This window comes from Chionomys nivalis, chromosome 3, assembly GCF_950005125.1.
Source record: "Chionomys nivalis chromosome 3, mChiNiv1.1, whole genome shotgun sequence".
Taxonomy (NCBI): Eukaryota; Metazoa; Chordata; class Mammalia; order Rodentia; family Cricetidae; genus Chionomys; species Chionomys nivalis.
Window position 1 is genome coordinate 19,568,083 of NC_080088.1, and position 25,205 is coordinate 19,593,287.

Sequence of the window (25,205 nt, forward strand, 5' to 3'; positions counted from 1 at the left end):
TTAATACAGAATTGTTTCCATCAGCCATGCTTCCTTCTTAGTTTATGCTGCTATAACATAAACAAAAGGCTGAGCTGATTAAATAATAGAAATTATTTTCTTACAGTTATAGAAGGTGGGACATCAAGATCCTTGGACCTGGTGAGGATTCATTTCCTGGCTTGTTGTCTGTCTTGTGCGTGTGTCATCTAGTAAAGAAGAAAGAGTGATAGTCTCTCCACTGTCTCTTTTAATAGGACATGCATACGATTCCTAAGGAAGGCTATGCTTATAATCCAGTCACATCCAGAAGCCCTCATCTCCAAATACCATCCTGACATGGCTGAGTTATTCTAAACAACAGTTGGTAGTGGCAGCACAAATATCCACTCAAGAGCAACTCCCTTTACACACTTCCTGCAGAGGATGATCTCATTTGACCAGAACAATTGTACTATTTTTTAAACTATTATGTATATGGATGAGTTTATACATATGCATATGAGTGCATATGCCATCAGACATCAGAGGTGTCTGGTCCCCTGGAGCTGGAGCTCCTGGTCCAAATTTGATTCTGGGTGCTCAGAATCAAACTTGGATGCTCTGAAAGAACAGCACATGCTCTTAATGGGTGAGCCATCTCTCCACACTTCTGTTTGTTATTTGTTGATTTTAGGAATTAGAACTGGAAATTTTTCTGAAGTACACAGACAGGGCTTTAAAAACAAACAAACAAAAAAAGCAAGGCAAGTTTTATGTATCTGAGTGTTGGGCCTGTATGTATGTTATGCACCATGTATGTGCCTGGTGCCTGAGGCAATCTGGAGAGGATGTGGAGTCACCTGGAACTAGAGTTATGAATGGTTGTTAGCAGCCATGTCGGTGATGAGAATTGAACCCCAGTTTCCCATTGGCACAACATGTTCTCTTAACCACTGAGCCATCTCGACAGCCTCCATGGGCAAGTTTTGAAAAGAACAGAGGGCTGGGCAGTGGTGGTGTGCCTTTAATCTCAGCACTGAGAGGCAGAGGCAGCCAGATCTCTGTGAGTTCAAGGCCAGCCTGGTCTACAAGAGCTAGTTCCAGGAGAGACTCCAGAGCTACAGAGAAGCCCTGTCTCAGAAAGAAAAAGAGAAGAGCACAGAGGGAGCTATAGAGTAGGAGAAAAATGAATGACAGAAAACAGAAGTGTTACAGATGTGTTTAGGAACACTGAACATGTGAGGGTTCAGGTTTTGGCCTTTTGTTTCGTTTTAAATATGGCACTTCTGTCTGAACTATGTGGACCACAAATTAATAAAGATTATATACGGATCCTAGCCAGGTGTGGTAGCACACGCCTTTAATCCCAGCACTCAGAGGCAAAGGCAGGCAGATCTCTGTGAGTTTGAGGCCATACTAGTCTATAAACTGAGATTCATGACAGACCGGGCTGTTATAGTCTCGAAAAACCAAAAAAGAAAAAGAGAGGGAAAGAAAAAAGATTACATACAACATTAATAACAGGATTTAGAAATTTCTTGACAATGAAAAACGTTTTTAACTACCTATTTTATGAAAACGTAGAGTTAAAGGCCCATATCGGTAAAATAACCTCTATATTATTATCAGTTTTATATGAAAACTGTTATGCCATCTCCTGGGATGGCCCAAAGAATACTTAGTACATACAGCACCGTCTTTCAGTTGAGAAACAGTCCTAGTTCTACAATAGTGGAACTCTATTGGAGATGCCTCTCATCAAATAAAAGCACTAGTACACTACTTTGACAATGGTTTGAGCGGTGTATATTACTGGCAAAAGTTATTTTTTGAGTTGTGCCAGGCTACAGTTGTTAGAAATTTTTCCTAACATGAGCGCTCTACTGATGCAAAAATCCCAATCAAGCCAAATCACAACAAGCCAAATTAAAAAGTATCCAGGTTTAATGGGATTTCTGCGTTCTCGGGTGGTCCCAAGGGGAAACTAGGAGACCACTAACGCGACCACCAGGGGGAAGGAAAAGACCCCAGGAAACTTTCCAGGGAAGCAGTTTAAATAGACTGAGGGCGTGGTCAAGATTTTGGCGGGCTTGTCTTGACCCTCCTCCGGGAGGCAAGACTTGGCGGCACAGGGACAGGGCCTCCAAAAATGGAGGTCAGAGACAGGGGCTTACAATAATCATCAACATCAGTAATGAAAAAGTTTAAATATTCATAGAAAAAGGCTAACACGTGTTACCAGCCCCTAGTAAACAACAAGAAATTTGGGGAAAGCTTTAACAATTAGTGTTTTCTCTCTCTCTCTCTCTCTCTCTCTCTCTCTCTCTCTCTCTCTCTCTCTCTCTCTCTCTCTCTCTCTCTCTCTCTCTCGGTTCTTTTTAGACAGGGTTTCTCTGTAGCTTTGTAGCCTGTCCTGAAACTAGCTCTTGTAGACTGTAGGAGCCAGCCATGAGAAGCTAAATATGAACAGATCACCCAAAGGAAGTTCTTTACTTCCAACCATCATCACCTGTCAGTGTTGGACTCAGCCATCGATAAATTTAATAAGAGGCCTGAGTCTCAGTAGTTTACCCTGAAGCAATACCTGGTTGCAGGAAGAACCATAAACTAAGATTACCTGAGCACCACCCAAGAACAGACCATCCAAAGGAAATGCCTAACATTCCAACTGCTGTAGATAGGATCACCTGCCAGCACACACTCCCCAGGACACCCCCCAGACAAATGTCACCCAATCAGGAGTCCTGAACCTCAGAGGCCCCTCACCCCCACCTTTACTACTATAAAAACCCTACTGTAACGGAGCTCGGGTTCTCCGTTTATTCTAATATGTCGGTCATGTAGCAAGACCGAGTTTGCAAACTTGTATAAAATAAAGGCTCTTTGCTTTTACACATGGGACTTGGTCTCCTTGTTGGCTTTTGGGGGACTTCACGGATTTGGGCATAACATAGACCAGGCTGGCCTCAAACTCACAGAAATTCCCCCTGCCTCTGCCTCCCAAGTGCTGGAATTAAAGGCTGCAGCCACCATGGTTCTTAATCTGCATTTTTTAGTCTTCCGTTAAAGAGTGTCCAGTGTTTTTCTGGCCTGTTTGACTTAATCAACTTCGTTCACAACACTGAAACCTTGTTGCCAGCTCAGCCTAAGAGATGGAATGAAATGTGCCCCTTTCATATGTGTTTAGTTAAGGTTTAGATTTATTCCTGGGAAGTCCTTGAGTCCAGAAATGGGAAACCTGGCCACTCAAGGATTGCTTCACAATACTCCACAGGAGGCTGCCATGCTCGGGCTCGGATGGAGACACCAACTCTGCCAGAAAAGTGCCCAGGTAAGAGTTATCTCACGTACAGGAGGGTGGGGAGGGAGCTGCCAGTGATTTCACAGCCGGACCAAGGAGGAGTAGAGTTGGTGCCAAGCTCCCCTAGGCGACTGCTCGAAGCAACGTGGAGATCTGGACTGAACTTGCCCTCAGGTAGCTGGGAGGCGGGTGGTACCGGGTGAGCGAGACTCGCGTGAGGAGGAGTGGCTGAAGAGCCTGGAGGACGCAGCCCGCCGGCCCCACCACGGGAGGTAAGGCCGTCGGGGCTCATGCCGGAGGCGCCACCGCGCCTCGTGCCAGCCCGGCCGTCGGAACCCAGGCTCGGAGCGCCGCCCGAGGCAGGAGCCAGCCGCGCGCGCACACACGCGGGCTGGGGGCGGGTCAGGTACCGGTGAAGCCCCGCCCCCGGGGCGCGCGCATTGGTTCGGCGCAGCGCCCGGCCTCTCCCAGCCACAGCCCCTCCCTTTTTCCGGGACTCGAGCCCCCCGCGCGCCGCGTCGGGACCGCGCTCCTGTTCGCTCGCTCGCTGGCTCGCTGGGCCGCGCGCTCCGTCGCCCGCCAGTCTGCCCGGCGCGCGCTCGGCGGCGGTCCGACGACGCAGTAGCAGCAGCAGCAGCAAGAGGAGGAGCAGCAGCCGCACTCGGCGGACCGGAGTCCCCGCGCTCGCGCTCGGCTCCCCGGGCCACGGAAGGAGGTCCCAGCCGGCGAGGGTGCAGCCCCCGGAGCGGCGGCGGTAAGGAGAGCGGGCCGCGGGGGAGACGCGGTGGCGGAGAGGAGAGCGGGCCTGGAGTGAGGGGTCGCGGTGGGCTCCCCGCCCAGGGCATCGGGGAGAGAGGCTGGGACGCGGCCGCCGCCACGTCGGAAGCAGAGCGGCAGCGGGTCCTGGAGGGGAGGCGACGCCTCCTGGGGCGCGTGCCACGTCGCCTACCGCCTCCGGGCCGGCGACAGCGGGCGTCGGGCGGGCGGGAGAGCGGGTGGCGGGTAAGGGCCAGCCGGCTTGCACAGGTTGGACGCGGCGCAGGCCGGCCCCTAAGGGGTGCGTGGGGGGCGCCCCGCCCGAGCCGGGCTGGCGGACCCTCCCCCCCCCGCCCCGTTCCGGCCGCATCTGGATCCCTCTGGCCACCACCGCCCGAGCGGTCAGGGCGCCTCGCCCCGACCACGCTTGCCGCCCCTCCACCTTGGCAGCGTCCACCTGGAGAAAGACTTGTTTCTAGAAATTGCGACTGGCTCTGTTCGTTACCGGGGAGGGGCGGGGGGAACTACAAAGTTACAAACTCCTAGAAGGCCGGGCTTGTGGAACAAAGTAGAACTTGAGGAGCAGCCGCCGTGGTGACGACGGTCCTGGATGACGTCACCAAGCCGTGTTTAAAATGGGAGCTTTGGGGGGAGTGTGGGTGGCACTAGGCGCCTAAGGTCTAATGGGTCCCTTCTGTGGTGGCTCGCCCCCCTCCCGGCTTCACTCCTGGAACACTGATAAAAGGGGGTGAATTTTTCAGCTGTTCCAGTCATCGTTCCTTCAAACAGAAAAATAAGTCCGTATGACTCATCTTCTGTTACAAACCAAAAGCAACCACTAAGTGGTTCTTTCCTTCCTTTATTTTTTTAATACGAAATTGAGCAAACAAAAGCAAATCCCCAAACTCGTATGTAGCACATATTGGCCGCCTTGATGAATGAGAACGGTCTAAGGATCAGTCCGTTTCTTTAGGTGTGAGTCTTTGGTTTCGTTGGGAGTGGAGCTAATGTACTAAAATCAGCAACTCTCTTGCCCTAATCGTGTACTCCATTCCAGTCGGTTTTCAGTTCCCTCATGGGTGCTCTGAAGTGGGAGGTATAAATGAAGCTTCGTAAAGTGGGGAATGCCTCACATTTTCCAGAAGGGAGGCTTACAGCTGTTGTAGATTGAAGTTCTGTGTGTTCACACACTGCCTTGTGGAGATTCCATCCACCAGTTGGTGATGGCAGTGGGCAGTAGATGAATTTGGCATTCTGAGAGTCCAAGAGGTTTGGGTATCTTACCTTCCCATGAAAGATGAGAGAGACTATGGCTGTCAGGACACACCTCAGATAACTGTATAGAATTTGACTCTCAGGTCCCATTTTGGTTTAGCATTTGCACACAGTAAAAGATCCACATTTGACAAAAAAACTTAATCCCAGCACTCGAGGAGGCAGAGACAGACGGATCTCTGAGTTCAAGGCCAGCCTTGTCTATCTACAAGAGCTAGGATCAGGACAGCTAGGGCTACTTGGGAAACCCTGTCTCAAAAAGCCAAAACAAACAACAACAACAACAAAGAAGCCGGGCGGTGGTGGCGCACGCCTTTAATCCCAGCACTCGGGAGGCAGAGGCAGGCGGATCTCTGGGAATTCGAGGCCAGCCTGGTCTACAAAGGGAGTTCCAGGACAGGCTCCAAAGCTACAGAGAAACCCTGTCTCGAAAAACCAAAAAAAAAAAAGAGTTTAAGAAAGATAAAAAAAAAACAGGTGACTCTGGGCTTTTGTCATTCTTAATTTCTTTAGAGCAGTCTGTTAGGCTAGTTCACTGGTATAATCAATACAGAAGGGCCTGTTGTTGGCACCCGGAAAGATGATGTTACTAGTAAATGCTACATCTAAATATCTCCAAGTTACTTTCATAAGCCAAGTGAATGAGCTCATCTCAAAACACATGTATATTCAAAGCAACAACCAGAACAGCCTTGGTGGATTAATCAATGACAAATCAGATCTTCTATTTTAAGAGTCTTTGATGAAGTTCCAAAACGTAACTGATTATTTAATTTTTTGAGTGATCCTGAATTTATGTTCTGTTGAATGTGTTTTAATACTCACTATTATGTCTTAGCTTTTTAGGAAGATATATCTGTTCCTGAAAGAATATGTATAAAACACTCAGTGCAGAAAAACTTTTAATGCATTAGCAGCTTTATTGAAGTATAATTCACATATACAACTTATGCATTTTAAATAAACAGTGGCGTGCTCTTAGCATAGTCAGAGTTTTAAAGCCAGGACAGTACTGTTTTAGAATAGTTTTTATCATAACAGAAAATTTACTTTGAACTTAACTAGAATTTTTCCTGCTGTTCTACCCCTCCTCCTGCCTCTTGGCCACCCAGTCTGTTTTCTGTCTATATACAGTCTATAGACTGACCTGTCCTAGACATAATATATGAAGGAAATCTCGATATGTGATATTGTGTGTTGCTTCTTTTCCTTTGCTTACTGTGTTTATGGTTCACCCTTCTTGTGGCATGTGTTAATACTTATCCCTTGGAATTGCCAACTTGAATATCATACTTTACTTGTCCATTCATCGTTTGATGGATAGTTGGAGTGCTTTTACTATGTAGCTGGTATGAATATCGCTACCATGGACATATCTGCGTATATTTTCGTGGGGACATAATGTTTTTGTTTTCTTGGGCTTATAGCTAGTAGAATTACTGGAACTGTCATAGTTTTTTAATCTTTTGGGAGAACTACACAAACTTCTCCAAAATGGAGCTATAGTACTAGATTTTAAAGATTTTTTTTCTCTTTGTGTTTATGGGTATTTTGTCTGCATGTATGTATGGCCACCATGTGTCTGCCTGGTACCCTCAAAGGTTAGAAGAGCCCGCTGCTTTTGGAGTTACAGATAGTTATTAACTGTAGTGATATTTTGTTTGTGTTTTAATAAATAAAGCTTACCTGAAGATCCGAGAGTAAAACAGCCACCCTAGTCAGGCTTACAAACCAGGCAGTGATAACACACACCTTAAATCTTAGTAACCACACCAGTTAGTCGAGGTGCACACCTTTAATCGCAGCACTAGAGAGGAATATAAGACGGGAGGAGACAGTTTTCAGTCAGTCTCATTCTGAGACGCCTGGAGGCAGGATCGCCATTTTGGCCTGAGGTAGAGGTAAGAACCAGAGGCTGGCTATATTGCTTTTCTGAGGTTGAACCCCAATATCTGTCTCTGGGTTTTTATTAATCATGCTACAATTAACCACCATGGAAGTCTGCTGCAAGAGTAGCAAGTGATCTTAACTGTTGAGCTATCTCTCCAGCCCTAAATGCTAGGTTTGAAAATGGACTCTTCTGTTTCGAGTTAGGATTTGACTTACTTGGTAAAAGCTGTGTGGTATTTATTACAGTGATTCTTTGAGGGTGTTACCTGGTTCTATTTTAGTCTTCAGAAGCAATGTGGTGTGTTCATTACTGAACTACTACTTAAAACTAAGTAGTAATCCCAGTCATATTTCCTAAGGTCTCTGAGGACTAAACAACATTAGTGGTAATTACTGGACAAGAAGGGAAAGCTCTCAGGGGCATATAGTGCAGAACTTTTTTTTCCAGTTTGTGTGTGGAGTATTTGTTGACACTGTTGTTTGGATTTGTGTTTTGTTTTTAAGAAAACTTTTATCTTTACAGGGAAAAATGAAGAACGAAATTGCTGCTGTAGTCTTCTTCTTCACAAGGCTGGTTCGAAAACATGATAAGTTGAAAAAAGAAGCCGTTGAGAGATTTGCTGAGAAACTGACTCAAATACTTCAAGAAAAATATAAAAACCACTGGTACCCAGAAAAACCATCAAAAGGACAGGCCTACAGGTAAAGAATTAGATTGGATGGTTGAATTGGACTGAGTGTAGATCAATTTGTGTAATGGCTACCAGGCCAGAGGACTGAAGGTTTAGACATGCCTATCATGCTTTTATCTGCAAAATAGGAAACTCTGGGGTGTCATGGTATTTATTGTTCATTTTAAAGTAGAAGTATTTGCTGATGGGTGCTATTGTTCAGTCTTGAAGCCAGAGCTCTAGGTTCATCAGTCAGTTTCTTTTGCCTACTTTGGCTCCTGCTCAAGTACATTTGTTATTACCATGGGTAGTCAGAGTTTTTCACAAATCTAGAGTTCCTAATCTCTCCTAAATGAGCATGATAATTAAGAGTTGAGGGAAATTAGCTGCTTTGTATCTAAAGATAAAGTGTATCCTGCCTGTTCTTTTAAGAAGGCAAGGTGTTAAACACCTTTAATCCCAGCACTCAGGAGGCAGAGGTAGGCAGATTTCTGAGTTCAAGGCCAACCTGGTCTACAAAGCAAATTCCAGGTCAGCTACAAAGAGAAATCCTGTCTCGAAAACCCTCCCCAAAAAAGAAGATAAAATAAGAATCAGATAGCGCCAGACATAGTGGCACACGCCTCTAATGGTAGCGCTCCAGAGACAGAGGCTGGTGGATTTCTGTGATTTCAAGGCTAGTCTGGTTTACTTAGTTACAGGACAGCTAGGGCTATATTAAAAGACCCTGTCTTAAAAACAAACGAAAAGATAATTAGTATAATATGTCCTTGGCTTTTATAGTGATGATCTTTTATATTGTACATCTCCTTTGTGGTATAAGCCAGTTGAAGGTAACTCATCTATGTACGTCAAATGGTAAATACTGACTTGGGGATTTGAAATGGTTTTGAATGCTGCCGGATTTCCATCACTGTGTGTACACCGCAGTCTTAGCACTAAGAAGGAAGAGAGTGCCTACTTGCAACTGACTTGTATTCTGATCGTCAGTTACACGCACAGCTAGAAGAGCAGACTTTTCCTTAAGCTGTACAAGAAGAACATGCCCTGGCATGCTCACTTTGGCACAGATGTATCTACTGAGAAGTAACTTCCTGAAGCTAGCTATCGGACCATAATGGGTCTACATTGTGAACATGGTCTCAGAATTTAAAAGTGAAACACGGTTAACTTGTGACAGCTACAGAAATTCTTTCATCTGTGCACATTTGTTGTCCCTGCTGTTTGTCCCACAGACCAGTACTTAAGGAGTTTTGATATGAAAGGTCTTCTTGGTTAACACTTAAAGTATAGAGCTGCCAGGCACACACCTTTAATCCCAGGACTCCAAGGTCAGGTTGGCTCCAAAGCTACACAGAAAAACCCTGTCTTGAAAACAAAACAAAACAAAAAGAGTATAGAACTACTTGAGAAATCTAAGACTGAAGTGGAAAAATGCAATTTTATTGTTATTTTTTATTTGCTTAAAGCCAATTGAGGTTTAATAGTGTGGTGACGTGAATAAGCCCGGGTAGTTTCTATATTTTTTCTTAATATTTACTCAAAAGTTTCCTAGTAAGTTGATCAATAATATGAATACAAGTAGACATGTAGCCTTTAATTTAGGCTCAAATAATTTTTTAACTTCTCATTTTATTCCTTTTTTCCCTACGCATCTTGATTTTTGATAGTGAACAGGTTTTGTGAATTAGAGTTGCTTTTTATACATGTCTTACTGATGTTAAATGGATTCTTTTGGAAGCGCCAAGCTGCTGAAAAATAGAAGCACTACCCAGTAAATACAGTAAGGTTAGAGAGTGTGCCATTTCACTTCCATTAATTCTGAAAACTTGAGGAAAAGGTCAAATAAGATTAAATTGAAGCTGGGCGGTGGTGGCGCACGCCTTTAATCCCAGTACTCGGGAGGCAGACGCAGGCAGATCTCTGTGAGTTCAAGGCCAGCCTGGTCTACTAGAGCTAGTTCTGGGACGGGCACCAAAGCTACAGAGAAACCCTGTCTCGAAAAACCAAAAAAAAAAAAAAAAAAAAAAAAAAGACTAAATTGACAATGTGATCGTGATCAGAAATGTCACTGAATCATTTTGAAGCTTCCATTTAAGTAAAACACGATTAGACTTCATGATAGATGGAAAAGGAAAAATATAAGTTAAAATGTTTTTGTACATTTTTATAAAAATGAAATATTTGTAGAAGGTTGGCAATATAAAGCTTAGCATCTAAATCACCCTCGTGACTATTATATGTAAACATGAAGAGCTCCACAGTCTCAGGTGCTTTTGGACTTGGTGTATGGGTCTTAAATAATCCTCTATAACGTTAGAATCACGAGGGTGATTTAGATGCTAAGCTTTAAAATCAGATATAAAGTTTGTTTTAGCAAATTTAGGTACATTACGTATTTTAATGCTTTTTTTAGCCTACATACTGGGATTATTTTATTAACTATTCTTTAAATGCAAGATTATAAAAGTTGCATGAAAATAGTATATTATGGAGCCAGAGAGATGGCTTAGTTGTGAAGAGCACTGACTGCTCTTCCAGAGGTCCTGAGTTCAATTCCCAGAGAAGACATGGCGGCTCATAACCATCTGTAATAAGACCTAGCACCCTCTTCTGGTATGCAGGCATACATGTAGACAGAATACTGTACACATAATAAATAAATCTTTTAAAAAATAAAATAATATTATTTACTTAATGCTTAAATTTTTTGACAATTACAATATATAAGAGACTTCTGTACTTATCCATATTTATCTGGATTTCTGATTATATGTTTCCAGATTAGATTCTGAGAACTAATAATGTTCAGAATATGAATATTTTTACAGGTATTATATTGCCGAACAATCTCCTACAATTATTTCATTTTTATAAAAATGTACAAGAAGGCAACAAGTTAGGCGGTGTGTAGGGTGCTGCCTATTGCTGCTGGCTGTATGTCTTTATTCCATTGTGAACACGACTTTTCTTAGGTTAAAATATAACGAGCTTTATTAATTTACTATCTTTATTAACTTATTTTGGCAACTTAGATAAAAGGAAGATGTTATTTACATCAAGTAAAGCAAAAATGTTTTAGAGTCACATGTTAGTAAGTATGTGATATGCATGCTTCTACTGTCCTTGAATAATTATTTTTGAAACAGTTGTAGTTGAAGTAAAAGCTGTCTCCCTTAAGAGTTAACCTTATGCCGGGCAGTGGTGGCGCACGCCTTTAATCCCAGCACTTGGGAGGCAGAGGCAGGCGGATCTCTGTGAGTTCGAGACCAGCCTGGTCTACAAGAGCTACTTCCAGGACAGGCTCCAAAACCACAGAGAAACCCTGTCTCGAAAAACAAACAAAAAAAAAGAGTTAACCTTATTACCTGGGATGTAAAAACAAGTTAGTAGCAATAAAACTTGTCACAAAAATTTCCAGTTTGCACTGGATGGAGTCTTTTATTAGTTATTAGTTACAGATTTTATCAGCTTACTCTACAAAACTTTGTAATGTCAGGGCTGGGGATATAGCTCAATTAGTTGAGTACTTTACACGAAGTTTAGGGTTTGATCCCCAGTATTGCCGTAAACAGGTGTGAGGGTTTACATCTCTAATTCCAGCACTTGAGAGGTAGAAGTGAGAATATCTCAAGTTCTAGTAACATAATCAGTTTTCATAGCAAGTTTGGGACACATAAGATATGCCACACACACGCCGTCCCCCCCACCCCAAGAAAAGATTAAGAGTTCTAAGTAACCATTTTGTTCTCTATTTATTTGATATCCATGTGCTGTTTAGTGGTCTCTGCTAACTTAGGACTGGTGATTTCTCTGGGCTCACCCAGGTACTTCTAGGCAGCCTTTGTGTTGCCCCTCTTGCCTGGAAGTTCAGACTAGAATCTCCAAGGTTCTCCATCAGAGTATTTTGTTATTACTCACCTTCATATATATTGTGATTTATGATTGAGATTCAATCCTAACTATCAATCTAATTCTATTTTGTTGTAGATGTATTCGTGTCAATAAGTTTCAGAGAGTTGATCCTGATGTCCTGAAAGCCTGTGAGAATAGCTGCATTTTGTATAGTGACCTAGGCTTGCCAAAAGAACTTACACTCTGGGTGGATCCATGTGAGGTGTGCTGTCGGTGAGTCTTCATGTTTAGCAGCTGAACCAATTTTACCAAACTTGTTCCTGTGTGTCCCACCTATAACTCTTTACAGCCAGGAGCTGGCAGTTTGGCTTTCTCAGAAGACGTTTATGAAATTAGGCTATGAAGGTGGGTGGTGAATCTATTTTATACCATGAAGAATTCAGAAACAGGTTTCCTAGAACTTTGCCAAGCTTTTTAATATACACCAAGAGGTGGCATGTAGAACTTAGGCACCTGCTCCTGTCACTGTGTTTCATGTGGCACAGCCCTTTCAAGTTAGGGGAAGCTCAAGTGATGATACAGGACAGTGACCTTTAGTTGGTCTTTATCTCTGCCTCTTGTTTCTGTTTTCAAACAACTTAACATTTTAAAGATTTTTATTTTCATAATAGAAATTCTGTTATCTCAAACAATTGTAAAAGGGCGTTAGGTGTTGTCTTCAACTATTAATACAAACATCACGTTAATTAGGCACCTATGGAGTTTTCAGAACTTAAACAACATTCTTAGGTAGTTCAAAGGGTAATAAGGGAGAAGAAATAGTAAGCAAATTACAACAGACAATTTGTGCCCTACTAGAAAGAAATTCCTGCAAAATACAGTGTTAGGTAGCACAACTACCTCGTGGGTGACACTTGGGCTGCTGTGTGAAGGGTGGATTGAGGGTGACAAGATTGGGAAGCTGTTTTTAAAGCCAGTAGCATGAGCGCCCACAATTTTCCTATAGTGGTGTTGTGGGAGTTTCTCTTTGTTTTGAAGGTGCAATTCTCTTGGCCTCTCTATTTTATAGTCTTTTTTGATATAAATCCAGATATATGCTATAGACATGGACACAGCTTTTAACCTCATCTGTAATGAAGATGAAAATGAAGATAAGTAGTAATGCTAAAAAGAACCGCATGAATGTTCTTCTAAATTTTATCAGGAAAACTCCAGATAACTACTTGATATAAGGGTATTGCCTTGGGAAACTGTGATGAGGTACAGGTTCATCAATTGTCTTCTTTTGGGCTAGGGATCTTCAATTGTCTTCTTTTGAGCTAAGAGATTAAGAACACTGACTGCTCTTCCAGAGACCCTGAGTTCAATTTTAAGCAACCACATGGTGGCTCATGACCATCTATGATGAGATCTGCTGCCCTCTTCTGGCATGTACATACCCACAGAACATTGTATGTATAAGAAGGAAGGAAGGACATTGTTTTGTTTTGTCTAAGCCATGTTAAGTTTTGACCAGGGACAGTCAAAACATTTTTAGACTGTGGGGTGAAGAACGAATTGTTGCTTGGGTGTTATACTTTGAAGACTTTACCCACTGAAATCCTGCTAAAGACCCCAATTTACATGAAATGAACATCAGTGTTACTGGGATAGACAGCCAATCCCTTCTAATCTTTTTAAATACTTTTATTTTGTGTCAATACTGCCAGCCACTTAAAGCTGTATTAGCAGTAACCTTATTAAATTTACTCCAAGCCGGACAGTGGTGGTGCATACCTTTAATCCTAGCACTCTGGGATATTATTCCTTATCAGATGTTACAAGCTTTAGGGTCATTGATATGTACAGATCTTTGTGTATAACTGCCATAAACCCCATTATTTGAACTCTCTTAATTGCTTGTATTATTTCTTTCAGTTTCTTTCCATAAAGACCTAAACTCCCTAATGATAGATAGATAGATAGATAGATAGATAGATAGATAGATAGATAGATAGATAGATATCATACAAGATAGATACATTGCCCAAATGTTTGTCTATGCATTGTGTGTATGCCTGGTGCCTGAGAAAACCAGCATAGGGCAATGGAACCTTGGACCTGGAGTTTCTGGTAGTTGTGAGCCTCTATATGGGTGCTGGGAATTGAACCCAGGTCTTCTGGAAGAGTAGCAGGTGTTCTTAACTGCCATCTCTTCAGCCCATACCTCCCTCCCTCCCTCCCTCCCTCCCTCCCTCCCTCCCTCCCTCCCTCCTTTCCACACCATTTCTAAGGCAAGGTCTTTCTATGGTGCCCTGACTGCCCTGATACTCACTATGTAGACCAGGCTGGCCTCAAATTCAGATTTTCCTGCCTCTAAGATACAACTAGGCTTTCCATTAGAGTGGGCAGATCCTCACTGCTCCATGACTGTGCTATGAAGGAACAAGCTCTTCTCTGTGTCCCGATGTAGTTCTGTGATGTGAGGTACATACAGAACACGAAAAACCAAAAAAAAAAAAGATAGATCCCTTGTGATGTTTCAGTTTTTGTTTGATGTCAGTAGAGAAGAAAATAGCCACTTTTATTAATACTTCAATAGACTAGCTAGAAAATTGCAGCCTACTTGTGCTTTGGATATTAATGTGCACAGTCCAGTTCTGGAATAGTTCCTTTCTTGCCATGGAAGAATGGCATGACCAGACCTGTTTAATTGTTTTTACAACCATTTCTTGCTTTTCATATGATTTGTAAGTTTTTTTGTGTACAACTAGGTATGGAGAGAAAAACAATGCTTTCATCGTTGCCAGCTTTGAAAATGAGGATGAAAACAAGGATGAGATTTCCAAGAAAGTTAGCAGGGCTCTTGATAAGGTGACCTCTGATTATCACTCAGGATCATCTTCTTCAGATGAAGAAACAAGCAAAGAAGTGGAAGTGAAACCAAGTTCAGTGACTGCAACACCAAGCCCCGTGTACCAGGTAACCACGGAATACTTCGTGTTACTAGATGGTAGATCGCAGGGCACTGGTGGGCTTGCCAGGTACTGCAGCTAGCCGTGCTTATGCTTCCCAGGGATTCTGTTGAATGTCTCAATCAGCTCTACTCTTTCACACATACTAATGGAAGCTGCTTCTCAGAGGTGCAGATTGGCATTTCAAGAAAAAAAATCAATAGCTTTTATAATTTTCCTATTCCCCTTTTACATTATTAAAGAGAAATTTTACTGAATTTTATTTTGGTTAGTTTTTTTATGTAAAAACGAAAAGAAAGTTGGCCTTGTTGGTCTTACCATGGAAGCATTGTATAGTAAATGTGTTTGCACCACAGATTCATTTACTTTATTTATATTTGTATATTAAAAAGCATTTTATTACTTTCTAGAAATTTGACTAGCAATATTCTTTAACAAAAGGAGAAATATTTTTAGACATTTATAGAAATATTTTGAGGCACTTTACTCTTTCTACATGTACTTTATATAATTATAATGTATTTCATATACAAACATGTGAGTGCTGCACATATAGCTGCATGTCAGAAGAGGGCATTGGGCCCTATTAAAATGGTTGTGAGCCATCATGAGAATTGAATTCAGGACCTCTCGAAGAGCAGCCAGTACTCTTAACGGCTGAGCCATCTCTGCAGCCCATATTTTTAGTATATTTTAAAATATACCTTCATATATTAGTCTAAATTAGATATAATTTAATGTGCCAAGTTTATGGTTAGATCAGTGTTAGAATGATACAAAAACTTGTACCTAATAATTAAGAATCTTTGAGTATGAAAAATTAAACTTTTCAAGTTCATATAATGATATGATGACTATTTCCTGATTGAAATGTAATTAATTTTTCCTTCTCTTGGTTGTTTAGTTATCCTTTCTTGAATTGACAGGAAAGATAAAAAAGATTATCACATGCTTCTTTTTTATAAAACTTTTCTTTTGAGAGTAGGTTTCACTCTTAGCCCCAAGTGGGCTACGTATGTACCAACTACATAGACCACATACATAGGTCTTAGACTCAAAGAGCTCCACCTGCCTCACTGCCTGGTGGGTGCTAGGGTTAAAGGCATGTGCCACTGCATTCAGTAAAATCCTTTTTAGAAAATAACTGCCTGGTGGTGGTGGCGTGTGGCGCACACCTTCAGTTCCAGTACTCAGAAGGCAGAGGCAAGCAAGTCTGAGTTCGAGGTGAGCCTGGTCTACAGAGCGAGTTCCAGGACAGCCAGGACTGTTACAGAGAGAAACCCTGTCTCAAAGCCAAGAAATAATTAAAACTATAAGAAAGGAAACTTGAAATACAAACAGTAAACTTAACAGTATAAAATAGTATGATAGTACATTCTTCCCGCACTCCTCTCTCCTGTGCTTTGTAAGGATGTTCACCACCACACTTGCTTTTTGTTATCTTTTCTTTGCTTTTCTTTGATTGTGGTTGCCTTTCGGATCATTTTTCAAATCTATGCCATACATATTGAGGTCATTTTTCTGTTAGTATGTTGTATTATATATTACAAACTACCTTTATTGAATTTCCTGGAAATCATCCAAATATGGTTGTTTTGTTTTTACTCAGTCAAGCAAGACTGTAAGTCCCAAAAGAAACTGACTGCTGTGAATTCTTTGTAAGTTAACCTTCAGGTTTAAAACCAATTGACATTTATTTTTCTCTAATACAAAAGAATGTTAGAATAATAGGAAAGTGTAGGAGTGGGAGCCGCGGGGCTGCGTCCCGCCACCCGGTTAGCTTTACCCGAAATAATTACACGGAAACTGTATTCTTTTAAACACTGCTTGGCCCATTAGTTCCAGCCTCTTATTGACTAGCTCTTACATTTTGATCTAAGCCATTTCTAATATTCTGTGTAGCACCACGAGCTGGCTTACCAGGAAAGATCTTAACCTGCGTCTGTCTGGAATGAGAGAATCATGGCGACTCACTGACTTGGCTTCTTTCTCCCAGCATTCTGTTCTGTTTACTCCACCCACCTAAGGGTTGGCCTATCAAATGGGCCTAGGCAGTTTCTTTATTAATTAACCAATGAAAGCAACAGATTAGAAAGAAATCACTCCCACATCATTTCCCCTTTTTCTGTTTAAGCAAAAAAGAAGGCTTTCATTTTAACATAGTAAGATTACATATAACAAAACAGTTATCAAGCAAGAATTACAGTTACAATATTTATATCTATTTTATCCTTTATCATAACTAAGGAAAACTATAACTATCCATTCTTCAACTCTATCAAAGACTCCAGAAGGATATAATATTACCTAAGCAAACAAGAAATCCCAAACTCTAGAAATGACAGAGACATCTTGCTGCCTGTACAGTCACCCAAAGTTCTTTTGTACTGTTGGGGCATCTATCTTCGGCCTACAGGCCCATAGTATCCAGCAGACTCTTCCATGAAGCAGGAAATTTCAAAGACAGTTCACTTTCTGCTGTGTCATGCAGAATTTCTTGTAGACTCTTTCATGAATCAAGAACCCTGAAAGACCATCTCACCTTTAGGCAAATTCAGCAGTCCTCTCTCTGCGGGTTCTTTGTGTCCAGTTTATGAATCAGTCCAGGCAAGATCAGTTTCTTGCCCAAATGTCTATCAAACTCCATAAGGAGCCTCTTCAATGCCCATCTTCCTCTTGAAGTAGCTGGTGCTGCCAGGAGCAGACATATCTCATTGCCATGAAAAACCCTAAGTTATTAAAATATTTTAAATGCCATATTCTGCACTCTTTGAAAGATATGAAAAATGCCTATCCAACTGAAATATGTCTCTATATATCTAGAAAATCTAACTAACATGACTACAAACTTGACTATTATTGATGATTATCCATTAGCAACCTATATTTCCTAATTATACATTACATTTTTAAATGAACTACACAATCACAATACCTTAATCAATATTAGAAATACATATACATATAACAAAATTGACCTTAAAATCCATGCCAATGCAAATTATTCATATCTATATCATATCACCTTTAAATGTAAAAGAACATTTATAAGCAATATTTGGGGACATGGGCGCAGTTTTTTCTCTCCAAACTGCTTCCTGCTGAATGTGGGCGCTGTTATTCAGATCTTTCATGGTGTAACCTGTGTGCCAGGGTCATCTCAGTCAGCAGTTGAATGAAGTAATTTTTTGAGGGTGTTCACAGCAACCTTTCAGGAGGGCGTGGTGTATCATACCATATTGAGATAGACACAATTCATAGGGTCTCATCCTCTGTGAAAACAAAAGAAGACCCTTTCCAAAGCATCATATCCTTAGACCCAAACTCTGAAGTCATACCCTCATGATATCCGTTCTGGTTCCACTTGGCAGCCCATATAATGAAATGTCTCTCTGTACTTAGCTCCTTTACAGTCAAAAATTTTAAAGAAAACACAATGTACATAATCCAGACTCTCTGTGAATTTTCCATTTTTACGTGGCTTATTTTTCTTTATTTCTTTTAATCTATAACTATCTGTACTCTATCTCTTTAAAGACTTTACCCCCCTTTTTTAAGGGCATTAACTTTCTTCTCTCTCTCTCTCTCTCTATATATATATATATGTATTTTTTTTTTCTCTCTCTCTCAAGCCTACGTACACTCATCCAACATTGTGATCCATTTAGTGGTCTGAATCTGTCCTATTGTGAATTTGTAATTTCTTTACTATCCAGGAGCACTTTTGATTTGCGCCTTTAAATCACTAAGCACTTAAGAATCTAAGCTGTGACATTCCTAGGTCAAAAACAGGTACTACCTGCTTGCTCTGGCTGGTCCAACATGGTGCAGGTGCTCGTGCCTCTGATCCTTGCACATTGCACCACTAGCATGGCGGAGCTGCTTGTGCCTCTGAGCTGCGGCACACAATGTCCCCCTTTTAGGCACACAGCAGTCTAGTTGCCATCAAACAAATCGTAGCACTTTACTCCAAATGCTCCATTCAAAAGCTCTGTCTTCCGCAGGAGCCAGACAGAGATCACAATGGCAGCACAGCCTACAAAGCCGGCATTTTAAAACAGCCAGTTTTTTCCTGCTGCTGAGTCAGGACAATTTCTTTGCGGCACGCAACCCACAAACAGCAAAAAGCTGTCTTAAATTCTCTCTGTCCTTTTTAAGTCCTCTCAGGTTTTACATGGAGTTCATTAGCACCTTGGGTGCCACTCTGTAGGAGTGGGAGCGGCGGGGCTGTGTCCCGCCACCCGGTTAGCTTTACCCAGAATAATTACACGGAAACTGTATTCTTTTAAACACTGCTTGGCCCATTAGTTCCAGCCTCTTATTGACTAGCTCTTACATTTTGATCTAAGCCATTTCTAATATTCTGTGTAGCACCACGAGCTGCCTTACCAGGAAAGATCTTAACCTGCGTCTGTCTGGAATGAGAGAATCATGGTGACTCACTGACTTGGCTTCTTTCTCCCAGCATTCTGTTCTGTTTACTCCACCCACCTAAGGGTTGGCCTATCAAATGGGCCTAGGCAGTTTCTTTATTAATTAACCAATGAAAGCAACAGATTGGAAAGAAATCACTCTCACATCAGGAAAGGTGTGGAAATTAGGATATCTTACATGCTTATTTGGAAATATTGTCTTTGGAATTCTATTCAACAAAACGTTTCACAGAAAGGCAGGCAGGCTACTGTTTTAAGCCCTAGTATAGAAGAAGCTTAGATACAATTCTGCTTTAACCTTCCTATTTTTCTTGACAGTGATATTAATGGGTTTTTCGGTAGTGTTTTAAGGTATATTCTAAAAACAAGTCCTTAACACGTAAATGTAATGAAAACATATCTTCTATAATTTGATGATCCACTTTCTAGTTTTTTTTCTCGAGGGGGATTATCTAATAAAGACATTCATAGATCCTGGCAGGAAAGGGTTTTTGTTCTTTAGAGTCTCTGGAAATTACTCCTAGAGTCAGCTCTCAATCTTTCCCCAAATTGATCTATGGACTCAATTCAATCAAAATCCCAAAAGTCATTAACACATTGATTCTAGATTTTTAAGAAAATAAAATTTGAGGGCTAACATGAATACAAAACTGTTCTATGCATCAAGATTGTTAGTAGTTTAAGGATACATAATACATCATTGGAACAAAATAGAAATTCCATAATAAGCTCAGTTTTATATATTTAACCCCACTCACCTCTCTCAAACCAGAATGTCAAGGCAATTAAAGGGGAAAAGTCTTGAATAGTTCTAAAACAAGAAGGGAAAAGGCCAAAATGGGACTAAGTGTTGCCTAATAGCCATATACCAAAAAATGGATTTGAGATGATTACAGCTCTCTACATATAAGAAAGCTAAATTTTGATGTTTTATATATGGAGAAATATGGAGAATTCTCTTGAAAATGTCTTCCAAGTATCACAAAAAGCATTTAAAAAGAGTTAATTTTTATCAAAACTAAATATTTTTACTAAGCAAAAGAAAACATTAGAAAATGAATGATTGGATCACAGAAAGTATATTCTTGTTACACATATGTATTAAGGACTTGTTTTCAGAATATACCTTAAACCGCTCCAAAAAAATTAGTAGGCCTGGTGAAAGAGTAGGAGGATCACAGATCACAGCCAGCTGGGCAAGTGAGACCCTTTCTCAAAATACAAGCTACAAAGGAGAACTGGAGATACAGCTCGGCACCACAGCAGTCGCCTCATGCACAAGGCCCGAGGTTCCATCCTCAGCACTGCAGGAAAACACACACGACCTAATGAGGAAATGGGCAGAATTCTCAATATGAGCAAAAATTGTTTAAATGGCTAGAAAGTACATGAAAAGGTGTACTCATTCTAAGTGTTTGTAAGAAAAACCCAAGTATATATCTTTGTATATATCTTTGAAGGCAAATGTAAAAAACTTCAGGTATGTATAGATGCGCCAGAAGTACAAATATAGAATCTCTTTTCAAAATATCTACAAAATTGGTCCATGTCATTTGATCCATCTGAAGTAAATGCTCTACAGAATTTTAACTGTTAAAAAAAAAAATCTCCCATCTAGAGGGACAGGTTAGAATCAGAGAATCTGAAATTCATAGTCTGTATGTTCTAAGCAAAATAGTTGAAAACCACTAATGAGAATTTAAACCATGTGAACCCTACCTGCCTTATAGTATACTCTAAGATCTTTGAGCCCAAGTACTACACAGGCTGCAGCAGAATGGTCTGGAAAGTTGTCGAAATACTTGGTCTCTGTTTCTAAGATTCCATTATCTTTTTAGTAGACTTTGAGCTGGAACATGAAAATTTATGTCCTAAGTTCCTGGAGTGACTCCTTGCTTAACTAACTAACCTCCAACCTCTTATGTTCATTCATTCTGCATTTGCATCTTTGATGCTTGAAGATTTTTAATTTATTTACTTTTTTCTTCATTCAGAAAATACATGTGACCTATTAATGAGGTGAGGGTTTTTCTTTCTTTACATATTTAAACATAACCAAAGGATGTCCCTGAGACCAACTTTTAGGGTAATTGGTAGTTTGTGTTTAGTGAGCGGCCTGAAACTTAATCTTTACTGAAAACATGTATCATTTTTTTTTCCTTTGAATTTACTTAATGCTTTCTCTTTCCTACAGATTTCAGAACTGATATTCCCACCTCTTCCAATGTGGCATCCATTGCCCAGAAAAAAGCCAGGAATGTACCGTGGGAACGGCCATCAGAGTCACTATCCTCCTCCTGTTCCATTTGGTTATCCAAATCCAGGAAGGAAGAATAAACCATACCGTCCAATTCCAGTGACATGGGTACCTCCTCCTGGAATGCATTGTGACCGAAATCACTGGATTAATCCTCACATGTTAGCGCCTCACTAGCTCCTTTTGATTTTGTTTGTCATGTTGATAGAAAGGAAGAATAGACCTTACTATATATACTAAAAGTTCCTACTTGTAGTGAAGTTAGATGGGCCAAACCATCAAACTTATTTTTATAGAAAAGTTATTGAGAATAATCTTTCTTAAAAAAGTATATATATATGCACTTTAGATATATTGAAATAGTTTGAGAAACTTTATTAAAGTTAGTCAAGTGCCTGAGTTTTTAATATTGGACTTAAGTATTTATATATTGTGCATTGACTCTGTTGGATACAAAAACACTGTAGGAGTGGGCGATGTGTTCTAGCACCTTTGAGCATTGACTTTATGGAGAGTAAGTTATTTATACACAAGGAAATCTATTTTATGTCATTATTTAGAAAAATTGCGTGAAATCATGTAGTTGCAAATAAAAAGTAGTCTGAGGCATGACAACGTGTGGTTTTGTTCTGTACATAAGAAAATAATCTAAAATGTTCCTTTAAAAAAACAACTTTTTATTGAACATGTTCCCCAAAACCCACATATCAAAATATACATGTAAAAAAAATTATTTACTGGCAGTAACTAGTTGAAAATATAAAATACAACAAAATAACTTTGAACTATCATAATCAATATATATGGGAATTTTGTCACCAGGATTTTGGCCTGTAGTTTCTAGGACATCTGACTTATATGCTTTATACCGTTAGAGAAAGCAGAAGTGTTCTTGTAGCCGTTCTTAGTCTGCCTTGTAAGCTAGGTACAGTGGCAAGCACCTGTACTCCCATTTCTTGAGAGGCTGAAGCAAAAATAGCAGGATGTTCGGACTTACTTAGCTAGACATCAGATTTGATGCCAGCCTGGGCGAGATGAGACCCTGTCTCAGAAACTAAAAATGAGGGGCGGGGGGAACGAAATGTGCTGTCCTTTTTCCAAAAAGCATTAGTCTTTACTAGAGTTCTAATGTAAAAAATTATGGTACTTCAGATTCTTCAGTAGTCCTTCGTATTTATACCACTGTAATCCCATCGGTCGTGTAAGTGAGCTATAAAGAAAAAAAGAAAGGAAAACCATCTATGAGTTTGGGTATTCTAAAGGAAAACTTAACTAAGATCAGCAATACTTTCCCCATTGTTCTAACCTTCAGATCTTTACTCTGAAATTACTCAACCTAACCAAGAGTGACCACAACTTACTAATAACTGATTAAAAGGCTTTGACTTTCCAAGCATCCCTATTGTCAGGTTTCTTTGTTTCATTTCTTTTGTATTGGTTTTGTGAGATAAGGTCTCTCTGTAGCTCCAGCTGCCTTGGAACTCACTGCTGTGTAGAGTAGGCTGGCATTGAATTTACAGAACCACCTGCTTCTGCTTCCTGGGTGTTGGGATTAAAGGTGTTTGCCACCAAGCACAGCTCTTTTTTTCAGTTTTTTGAATTTACTATTCAAATACAGAAAGTAGGGAGAGTGAAGTTAAAGCTCAGTGGTGTGAAATAGGAAGTCTTCTAAGATTTATTATATATAGTGTTCTTGTCTGTATGTCTGTATGCAGGCCAGAAGAGGCACCTTATCATTACAGATGGTTGTGAGCCACCATGTGGTTGCCAGGAATTGAACTCAGGACTTTAGGAAGAGCAGACAGTGCTCTTAACCACTGAGCTATCTCTCTAGCCCATGAAGTCATTTTTTTATTTTGCAGTTTACTTTGTTTGCAACTTCATTCTGAACCATATTTTAATCTGCAGAGATTTCTAGTTTTAATCTCAATGTGTTCTGACTTTTTAAGCCTTAATTTTGGCATATTTCTAATGCACAATATCAACTTTACTCCAAATGTTTCCTACTGGTAATTGGCATCACAAGGAAGATTATTTTTAAAATGAGGTGATGTATTTTGACATGGGGGAGTCTTGCTCTGTTTGCCTGGCTTGTCTCCCAATTGCTGATCTCAAATGACCCACCTCAGCACCCTAGTGCTAAGGACTTCAGGACTGTCATCATGCCCTACTGAAAAATCAGCTTAACTATTAAGGTCATTGCTGGATTTAATGGAAATAGTGGCAGATTTATGGGCAGTTACAAGGTTGGAAAGTTTGGAATACTTTTGTAGGGGAAGACAGCATTTGTTCTACTAGTTTGCTTATATTAACAGGCATATAAACTTGTTGGGAAATTTGATAGCCATTCAGGAAGAGAAGCATCAATTTTAGCACTCACCAAATTGAACTCTGCACATTATTCCTGCAAAACAGTCAGCAAGATGGCTCAGTGCGTAAAGGCACTTGCCACCAAGCCAGCTGACCCAAATGACGTTAGGAGAGTCAACTCCAGCAAGTTCTCATCTGACTCCACGTGAATACTGCGGCACTTGTACATGCATGTGCATACACAGAAATCCATAAACATGGCAGAAGTGAATCCTTAATCAGCCCCGCCAGCCTAACCTAATGATGATACTTAGGGAAAGCCGATGTTTACATTGATTTTTTTTTTTTTTTTTAATTTTATGTAAGTGGGTCTTTAGTATGCAAGAATGTCTGTGCCTGTACGTGCCATGCCTGGGGAAGCCAGAAGAGGGCATCAGGTCCTCTGGCCCTGGAGTTAGATGGTTCTTAACCATCCTGCCTGTGCTCTGGAAACCAAATGTGGGCTCTCTGCAAGAGCCAGTGCTGTTAACCACTAAGCTGGCTCTCCAGCCCTGGGGAAAGCTAAGTTTTAATTTATAGGCATTTTAGATAATTTTCTATATAAGACTTTAACCTTTATTCTTACTCTAGCTTGTTTTAGAGTTTAAGTTCATATAAGGTAAAGCTTTCAGGAGTGAAGCTTTTCCAGTCTCTAACTATTGAAAACAAATTACCACTCAGCAGTTGGCTCTTAAGTTCTGGTAGGCATGGGGTACTCCGTAATGGAAATTAAGACCAAGTTAATGTTTCCCTTACAGGATTGATCTAAATGAAGACTGACAGCAACAGCATAAGTTCAGCTTCAAACCTTCATGAGAGGCTTCAAAGCAGGAGTGGCTTGTGAATGAAAAATGATAATTTGTTTAATTCCCCATTTTGTATTTGTAGGTATAACAGCAAAGCTCTAACTTTTTAGAGGTTAAAGTTGGACATGGATGTTTGGAAAAAAATGTTCTTTGGTGAGTTCTACAATATCATTAATGAAGTGTTTACTTATGTTGTATATTTTTAACTATATCTAAACTACAGTCCCCCCCCCCTTTTTTTTTGTATTTTTGTTTGTTTTTCAGGACAGGTTTTCTCTAACCTTGACTGTCCAAAAGCTCAATTTTAGACCAGGCTGGTCTCGAACTCTGAGATCCTTCTACCTCTGCCTCCCAAGTGCTGGGATTAAAGGCGCATGCCACCACTGCCTGGCTGAGTGCATTATGATTTAATCTAAAGTAAAGCATTTCTATTAACGTCTAATCTGTCAGTTTTGTGATAATTTGTTTATTCCTCATAATCATCTCATGATTTGTGCCATTTTTATTTCAGTTAAATAAGGACTCTGAAAGAAGTGAAAGGTGTCCAAGATGACAGCAAGCTGAATAACTTTTGCCTTAATTTAAAATAGATAGGACCTAAATGCCTGTGCCCCGTGGTGCCTCAGCACTACTATATTTTGTTTCCTGTGTACGGTCTATTGGGGAACGGGGGAGGGGGGGCAGGTATCAGACCAAG

The 25,205-nt window shown here is 40.6% G+C and overlaps 2 protein-coding genes across 2 annotated transcripts in view; one reads left to right on the top strand and one right to left on the bottom strand.

Moving 5' to 3' along the window:
- Nucleotides 1–3,777: 3,777 nt before the first annotated feature.
- Nucleotides 3,778–21,922, top strand: Btg3 (BTG anti-proliferation factor 3). Its single transcript, XM_057764083.1, has 5 exons — nt 3,778–4,016; nt 7,707–7,885; nt 11,845–11,982; nt 14,463–14,670; nt 21,291–21,922. Exons 2-5 carry the CDS (start codon nt 7,713–7,715, stop codon nt 21,528–21,530), a joined length of 759 nt encoding a protein of 252 aa, XP_057620066.1. The 5' UTR covers nt 3,778–4,016; nt 7,707–7,712; the 3' UTR covers nt 21,531–21,922.
- Nucleotides 21,923–22,105: 183 nt separating this feature from the next.
- Cxadr (CXADR Ig-like cell adhesion molecule) overlaps nt 22,106–25,205 on the bottom strand; it is a 54,330-nt gene continuing 51,230 nt past the window's right edge. Inside the window, exon 8 of the mRNA XM_057764082.1 lies at nt 22,106–22,563. Within this exon, the coding sequence (XP_057620065.1) occupies nt 22,528–22,563 (36 nt within the window). The 3' untranslated portion in view covers nt 22,106–22,527. The remainder of the gene's footprint in view (nt 22,564–25,205) is intronic.

Excerpts from the sequence above, each read along its gene's own strand:
- Btg3 (XM_057764083.1), top strand. The coding sequence starts at position 7,713 with ATGAAGAACGAAATTGCTGCTGTAGTCTTCTTCTTCACAAGGCTGGTT. Across the intron at positions 7,886-11,844 it reads TCAAAAGGACAGGCCTACAG|ATGTATTCGTGTCAATAAGT; the intron begins GTAAAGAATTAG and ends ATTTTGTTGTAG. Across the intron at positions 11,983-14,462 it reads CCATGTGAGGTGTGCTGTCG|GTATGGAGAGAAAAACAATG; the intron begins GTGAGTCTTCAT and ends GTGTACAACTAG.